Raw genomic sequence first — 8,494 nt, 5'->3', positions numbered from 1 at the left:
CACCATCAGACACACACACACCATCAGACACACACACACCATCAGACACACACACACCATCAGACACACACACACCATCAGACACACACACACCATCAGACACACACACCATCAGACACACACACACCACCAGAACTGGAGCTGTGGCTCAAGTGGTAGAACACACACACACACACACTAGAGCTGTGGCTCAAGTGGTAGAGCTCACACACACACACCACCAGACACACACACACCACTAGACACACACCACCAGACACACACACACCAGAACTGGAGCAGTGGCTCAAGTGGTAGAGCTCTAGCCTTGAGTGAGAAAGGTCAGGCCCCAGATCTGGGAGCAGAGGGACAGCGCCCAGGCCCAGAGTTCAGGCTCCATGACCAGACCCAAAAAAAAAAAAAAAAGGAATTTTTCAGAACAGTAGAAATGAAAAAATAAGCAAATAGTTTATAAAATTCTGAAACTGAAGCTTTACCTTTAATAATTGACATTGTTAAATGTGAACTCAAAATTTTGTTTACATGCAGCATTTTGAGTCAAATTAACTTGGCTACTTAAGTTATTCACTGAGATTTTAGAGGTAAAATAATCTCAGATTTGTGTTAAAGGCCCCCAGTCCCAGATGCCATGTGTATAGTGTTGCTGCTGTAGTATGAATCATCCAGAAATTATAATTTTTTTTCCCTTTCTTTTCTTTTTTTTTTCTTGTCAATTGTAGGGCTTGAACTCAAGAGTCTGGTCACTGTCCCTGAGCTTTTCTTGCTCTAGACTAGCACTTTACCACTTCAAGCTACAGCTCCACTTCTAGTTTTCTGCTGGTTAATTGGAGATAAGAGTCTCATACATTTCTTGGACAGGATGGCTTCAAACTTTGATTCTCAGATCTCAGCCTCATGAGTAGCCAGGGTTATAGGCATGAGCCACTGGCTCCCAGCTTGGGAATAGTAACTTTTTTTTTTTTTTTTTTTGCTGGTCATGGGCCTAAACTCTGGGCCTGAGCACTGTCCCTCAGCTCTTCAGCTCAAGGCTAGCGCTCTACCACTTGAGCCACAGTGCCACTTCTGGCTTTTGCTACTTATGTAGTGCTAAGGAACTGAACCCAGGGCCTTGTACATGCAAGGCAATCACTCTACCACTGAGCTACCTTCCCCACCTTGGGAACAGTAATTTCTTTAACATCTTTTAGTTACTTGGGATTGTAATATTAAGGAATAGGTAACTTTGATCTTTGAGATTTTCAGTGATTGTCAAGGTCTCCATATTCTCAAGTTAGGTGAAGTATTCTTGGTTGTATATTTTGTTTTATGAATACTCTAGCTTACAATATAAATTAAAACATAGAAATAGGTCTGGGAAGGTGGCTCAGTGGTAGAGTGCTTGCCTTGCATGCATGAGGCCCTGGGTTCAATTCCTCAGCACCACATAAGCAGAAAAAGCCAGAAGTGGCACTGTGGCTCAAGTGGTAGAGCACTAGCCTTGAACTGAAGAGTTGAGGGACAGTGCCCAGGGCCCAGAGTTCAGGCCCCATGACTGGCAAAAAAAAAATAAACAAAAAACACATAGAAATAGGTACTTTTTAGATTAAAATTTGTGTTTTGTTTTTGTTTTTTGGTCGGTCATGGGTCTTGAACTCAGAACCTAGGCACTTTCTCTGAGCTCTTTTGCTTAAGGTTAGCACTCTACCATTTGAACCGCAGTGCCACTTCTGGTTTTCTAGTATTTAATTGGAGATGAGTCTCATTGGGAGTAATTCAGCCCAGGTTGGCTTCAAACCATGATCTTCAGTCTTAGCCTCTTGAGAGCTAGGATTATAGGCATGAGCCACCGGTACCCAGTTTAGATTGAAGTATTTTATAGTTTATCTCAGATGACTATAATAAAGGCAATGCAGTATTAAGTCGCCATGATTTTTGGTAAACTGAATCTCTTTAAGTTGTAAAGAATCATACCAAATGGTTCATTTTAGGTAATGATACATTTTATAACATGAGAAAGTGGCAGTAACTTTCTGTATGGTTCCATCATAGAGTTATAGCTCCTGTGTGCCTGAAGATATCTTTCTAGTAACCTCCAGAAGCCAGAAAGCCAAGCCAAGAATTCTAAAGCCTCATAAAGAATAAACTAGAAATAAATCAGTATGTTGTTTCCACAAAAGCACATGTACACCTAGGATATTTAGGTCATTCTGACCCTCACACATCAGAGAACATGATGTGATTGCACCTGTAATGTGTGATTATGCTTCTAGATTGAACACCTTATTTCCAAGAAATACAAGAGACAACAGAACATGTTAAATTACATGAAGAAATACAATAGACCACATCTCCACATGGCAAATGATTCCATTTCTTCAGCAAATAAAAATAAAAAGAGGTAAAAGAATCTAACTAGAACCTACTGATTGAAATAGCTCAGCTGGGCATGGGTAGCTTACGCCTATAATCCTAGCTACTCAGGAAACAGATCTGAAGATCACAGTTCAAAGGCAACCTGGCAGAAAAATCTATAAGACTCTCCAATTAACCACTCAAAAACTGGAAGTGGAACTGTGGCTCAAAATGGTAAAGCACTAGCCTTGAGCAAAAGAGCTCAAGGAGAGAGCCCAGGCCCTGAGTTCAAGTTCCACAACCAACAAAAAGAAAAGAAATACTCGAGCATATAAATTGTTAATTGCAATGAATCAGCCGTATTTAGGTTTTATTTGTCTTTATTATGAATTCATGATGTAAATATATTTGCACAATCCATTTTTTTTTACTTATCCTTATTAGTTCAAGTTGTCCTGTCATGCCATAGTCCTTGCTATCTGAAATGACAAAATGTTCCATGTCTACATTGTACGTCTCTTTCCTCAAACATGGAATCAATTATTTCTCTAAGGAGTCTTAGTTCCTTTTGGTGGTCATTGGTACTTCAGAGTCACATCCTGGTTTCTTTGATACCAGATAGTCATTGTTTCTATATCTTTTCAGTTTAAGGTCAGAGTATTTTTCAAGGTAATAGATCATGAGTTGATAGTATCTTCCATACTAGAAGAAAACTTAAGCTGGGTGCCAGTGGCTCACGCCTGTAATCCTAGCTACTCAGGAGCCTGAGATCTGAGGGTCAAGGTTCAAAGCCAGCCCAGCCAGGAAAGTCCATGAGACTTCTATCTCCAATAAACCACCTGAAAACCAGAAGTGGCACTGTGGCTTAAGTGGTAGAGCATTCACCTTGAGCTGAAGAGCTGAGGGACAGTGCCCAGGCCCAGAGTTCAAGCCCCACGACTGACAAAAAAAAAAAAGAAAAAGAAAAAAAGAAAACTTAAAATCTTCCTACATTTAAAAAAAATTTTTTTTTGAGACAGAGTCTATTTATGCAGGCTTGTTCCCAATTTGTGATCCTCCCGCTTCATTCTCCTGGATTCTGGGATCACAGGTATATGTGATATATTCTGGCTGGCTCAACTTTTATCATATTATATTTTTGATGTTGTAGTTGGCAGGAAAGATTTCTATACTAATGTGAAAGGAGGTGGAATTTTCTTATTGTTTATTTGTACATAGAGGAGGCTGTTACATACAGATTATGTAGTTTTAAAAAAAACCCGTTAACTTGAGTATGGGGTATAAGATCTATTTTAGTACTTGATATCAACCTAGAGGCTGTCCTGCTAGTCAAGTCCTATAGTACTGAACCATATGCCTAGCCCAGGAAAGATCTTAAGAATAGGGAAGCTAGGGCTGGGAAGGTAGTAGAGCACTTGCCTTGCATGAATGAGGCCCTGGGTTCGATTCCTCAGCACCACATAAGCAAAAAGAAAAAAGCCAGAAGTGGCACTATGGCTGAAGTGGTAGAGTGCTAGCTTTGAGCTGAAGAGCTGAGGGCAGTGCCCAGGCCCAGAGTTCAGGCCCCATGACCAGAACCCCTCCCCCCCCGAAAAAAAATAAGGAAGCTGAGCCGGGCACTGGTGGCTCATGTCTGTAATCCTAGCTACTCAGGAGACTGAGATCTGAGGATCGCAGTTCAAAGCCAGCCCAGGCAGGAAAGACCGTGAAACTCCTATCTCCAGTAAACCACTAGTAAACTGGGAGTGCACTGAAGCTCAAGTGGTAGAGTGCTCGCCTTGAGCTGAAGAGCTGAGGGACAGCGCCCAAGCCCAGAGTTAAAGCCCCATGATTGACCCAAAAAAAAGAAGAAGAAGGAAGCTGAATGCTATTATTGTGGAACAAATGTATATCCAATCTGCCTCAGTCCCCTAGATATCCATTCTAAACTCATTCACTCGTTCACTTTCTTGGCTAGTACTGAAAAATGTTTTGCAAGCTTTCTAACAGGTACCCAGTAAGTTCTGATTCTTTGAGCTTTTCATTTGCATTAGTTGGTGATATCCTTAATTTTCAGAAAAAGAGAACCAGGATAGTATTCATTTCTACTTTCAACCTTTTTGTCATTCTGCCTCTCACCTCCTCTACCTCAGATTTTCTTGTATCACATTCCACACATTTCTAAATAACTTTCCATTTTCCATATTAAAAGGAAAACTTTATTATGAATTCCCTTTTTTATTTTAAAATGAGATCCACTGTAATGCCCAGGCTGATCTCAAATATCTGGGCTCAAAAGATCCTCCTGTTTCAGCCTCCAGAGTATCCTCAGCTATAGACATTGCCCCCACACCCAGCTTACCGTGGAAAATTTTAACTCTTAAAAAGTAGAAAAGTAGGCCAGCTGCTGGTGGCTCATGCCTGTAATCATAGCTACTCAGAAGGTTTGAAGCCCACCCAGGCAGGAAAGTCCATGAGACTCTTTATCTCTAATTAATCACAGAAAAAGCTAGAAATGGAGATGTGGCTCAAGTGGTAGAGCACTAGCCTTGAGCAAAAGCAGCTCAGGGACAGCACCCAGGCCCCAGAGTTTAAGCCCCAGGACTAGGAAAAAAAAAAGTAGAAGAGTATAACCATGATGTGCACATCACTTCAGTAATTATAAATTCATAGCCAGTCTCTTTTCTATGTACCTTCACGATTTTTTCCTCATAATTTTTTTTTGGTGGGGGGTCCGGTCGTGGGGCCTGAACTCTGGGCCTGGGCACTGTCCCTCAGCTCTTCAGCTCAAGGCTCTACCACTTGAGCCACAGCACCACTTCCGGCTTTTTTTCTTTTTGCTTATGTGGTGCTGAGGAATTGAACCCAGGGCCTCATGCACACAAGGCAAGCGCTCTACCACTGAGCCACCTTCCCAGCCCTTTTCTCATAATTTTGAACCAAACCCCAGACTGTGTAGGTTCATAACTCAGTTTCCTTCTAAAAGATAAGATTTTTTTTTCTTCTGGTAGGTCCTGGGGCTTGAACTCAGGGCCTGAGCACTGTTACTGAGCTTTTTTTGCTCAAGAGTAGTGCTCTACCACTTTGATCCACAGCCCTACTTCTAGTTTTCTGATGGTTAATTGGAGATAAGAGTTTCAGGTATTTTCCTGCCCTAGTTGGCTTTAAACCATGATTTCAGCCTCCAGAGTAGCTAGGATTACAGGCATGAGCCACCAGCACCTGACCATAAACTACTTTGATAAGTATAATAAAGTTGCTCCACTCTGGGCTGGGAAGGTGGTTCAGTGGTTGAGTGCTTGCCTTGCATGCACAAGGCCCTGGGTTCAGTTCCTCAATTCCACATAAACAAAAAAAGCCGTAAGTGGCTCTGTCATTCAAGTGGTAGAGTACTAGCCTTGAGCTGAAGAGCTGAGGGACAGTGCCGAGGCCCAAAGTTCAGGCCCCACAACTGACAAAAAATAAATAAAAAAAGTTGCTCCACTTCATATTTTCCCCTTCAGTGCTAGGGATCAAATTCAGTTCCTCACACATGCTAGGCCACTGCTCTGTCTTATTGAGCTATAACCCCAGCCCAGTATGCATCTACTGTTTGCATTCCCTAAATTGAATTTTCTAAAATTATAGTATTGATAACTTTAATTTGATTGCTTTACACTTTTTTTTTCTTTTTGCTTATGTGGTGCTGAGGAATCGAACCCAGGCCTCATGCATGCAAGGCAAGTGTTCTACCACTGAGCCACCTTCCCAGCCCCTGCTTTATACTTTTTATTTAAATCAAGTTCCAGATATATTGTTTTTGATTGATATATCACTATGGCCTTTATGGTTTTATTTTAAGGCTAGAGGTCCCTCTTCTACATTGTTTTTTTCTTGTATTGAACAATTATTGGAGCTTTACCCCAATGGCTCACACCTGTGATCCTAGTTAATAAGAAGCTGAGATCTGAGAGTTGCAGTTCAAAGCCAGCCTGGACAGGAAAATCCATGAGACTTTTTTTTTTTTTTTTTGCCAGTTGTGGGGCCTGAACTCTGGGCCTGGGTACTGTCCCTCAGCTCTTCAGCTCAAGGCTAGCGCTCTACCACTTGAGCCACAGCACCACTTCCGGCTTTTTCTGCATATGTGGTGCTGAGGAATCGAACCCAGGGCCTCATGCATGCAAGGCAAGCACTCTACCACTGGGCCACCTTCCCAGCCCTCCATGAGACTCTTATCTCTAATTAAACACCAAAAAGCTGGAAGTGGAGCTGTGGATCAAGTGGTAGAGTACTATCCTTGAATGAAAAAGCTTAAGAAGGGGCTGGGAAGGTGGCTCAGTGGTAGAGTGCTTGCCTTGCATGCGTGAGGTCCTGGGTTTGATTTCCCCAGCACCATATAAGCAAAAAGAAAAAAAAAGAAAAGAAAAAGCTAAAGAATAGCAACTAGATCCTGAATTCAAGACCTAGTACTGGTGCCAAAAATTATTTAAATAAAACAATTATTGACATATTTCTCAAAAAGGAGAAGCTGTGCAGAATTCTTGTTTTCTTCTTAAGTTAAAATTTCATAGTAATTTTTTTTCAAGATCCTATTGAGCCATTTTTACTGTAAAATTTGTTTTTAAAGTTCATGTAATATACATATAAATATATATAAATAAAGTATATATGAAATAGTTTTATCTTCTTATTTTTGTAGCCATTGGAAAAGAAGTTTGTTCGAGTTTCAGGAGAAGCAACTATTGGACATGTAGAAAAATTCCTCAGAAGAAAAATGGGTCTTGATCCAGCTTGTCAGGTATAGTATATGTATCTAAGACAATAGGTGACATTGTGAGACTATCTTTAGCATATTAGCATATTAAAGAATCATCTAGAATTTCATGTAGCGGCTTTTATCTTATGCTGTAGCCATTGTAATTGCTAATTAAATACTGATTCAAGCCGGCTGCCAGTGGCTCATGCTTGTAATCCTAACTACTCAGGAGGCTAAGATCTAAGGATTGTGGTTCAAAGCCAGCCCGGGCAGGAAAGTCCATGAGACTCTTATCTCCAATAAACCACTAGAAAACCAGAAGTGGCACTGTGGCTCAAGCGGTAGAGTGCTCACCTTGAGCTGAAGAGCGTAGGGACAGCGAACAAACCCAGAGTTCAAGCCCCACAACCGGCCAAAATAAATAAAATAAATAAATAAATAAATATTGATTCACAGAGATACCCATCCCCAAATTTAATCATGTTTGATTTACTACCCATTTCTTAATTGTTATTGATAACCATCTCTTGGTATCAAAGAAAAAACTGAGGACATTATAAATTCTAAAGAACTTCTAGGGCCTCAATTCCAGCAGAGCAAAAGATAATTTATTGACTTTTCTTAGGAGAATATCCTTGCAGCATGACAAGCAAGGTTCAACAAACAGCTGCATGTGGTAGCTCATGTCTGTAATCCTAAGCTACTTAGGGAGTTGAGATCTAGAGGACCATGGTTTGAAGCTAGCCTGGGCAGAAAGTCTATGAGATTCTTTCCAAAATAACCAGCCAAAACTATTTTCAGGCTGAAGTATTGTTCAACTGGCAGAATGCCAGCTGTGAGCAAGCAAGAGAAGTGAGCATGAAGCTGAGTTCAGACTCTAGTACCCCTCCACCTTTCTCCTCGCAAAAAAATGAGATAAGGAAGGTTTGGGTTAAAGGTCAATTCAGGCAAAAACTAGTGACATCTCATTTCAACCAAAAAAAATCTGAATGTAGCGACATACACCTATTGTTCTAGCTACATTGGAAGAATCAACAGGATCTCAGGCTAGGCCCCCTTGGGCATTGATTCGAGACCCTGTCCCCAAAACAAAAGGGCTCAGGGCTTGATTTAGGTGATGGAATACCTATTTTACAAGCACAAGGCCCTGAGTTCAAACCCTAGTACTCCAAAATAAAAGTAATATTCAGGAGGGCTTTCTCTAGGATACAGATTACTTCCTCCGTGGCTAGCTTTTGGTCAAAGTACAATTCCCATTGATAAATATTGCACTTGGTGATTTAAAAGCTAGGACTCAAGTGGTAACTTTCCAAGCAAGTATGAGGCTCTGACTACAAACCCCAGTACAGGGGAGAGAGATAATAAATAAATAAATAAATATGCCAAAGCTCAAATTTGGTTTTAGGGATTCTACCATTTATTTGGTTGGTTGGTTGGTTGTTTTTTTTT

General features: G+C 40.9%; 1 protein-coding gene across 1 annotated transcript in view; it reads left to right on the top strand.

The window, feature by feature from the left end:
- Nucleotides 1-8,494, top strand: part of Pcgf6 (polycomb group ring finger 6) — a 25,491-nt gene that overhangs the window by 9,687 nt on the left and 7,310 nt on the right. Inside the window, exon 8 of the mRNA XM_013017862.1 lies at nucleotides 6,989-7,087. Coding sequence (XP_012873316.1) covers nucleotides 6,989-7,087 — 99 coding nt within the window. The remainder of the gene's footprint in view (nucleotides 1-6,988; nucleotides 7,088-8,494) is intronic.

Source organism: Dipodomys ordii, unplaced genomic scaffold (assembly GCF_000151885.1).
Source record: "Dipodomys ordii isolate 6190 unplaced genomic scaffold, Dord_2.0 Scaffold36, whole genome shotgun sequence".
NCBI lineage: Eukaryota > Metazoa > Chordata > Mammalia > Rodentia > Heteromyidae > Dipodomys > Dipodomys ordii.
This window is presented reverse-complemented; position numbering and strand designations above follow the sequence as displayed.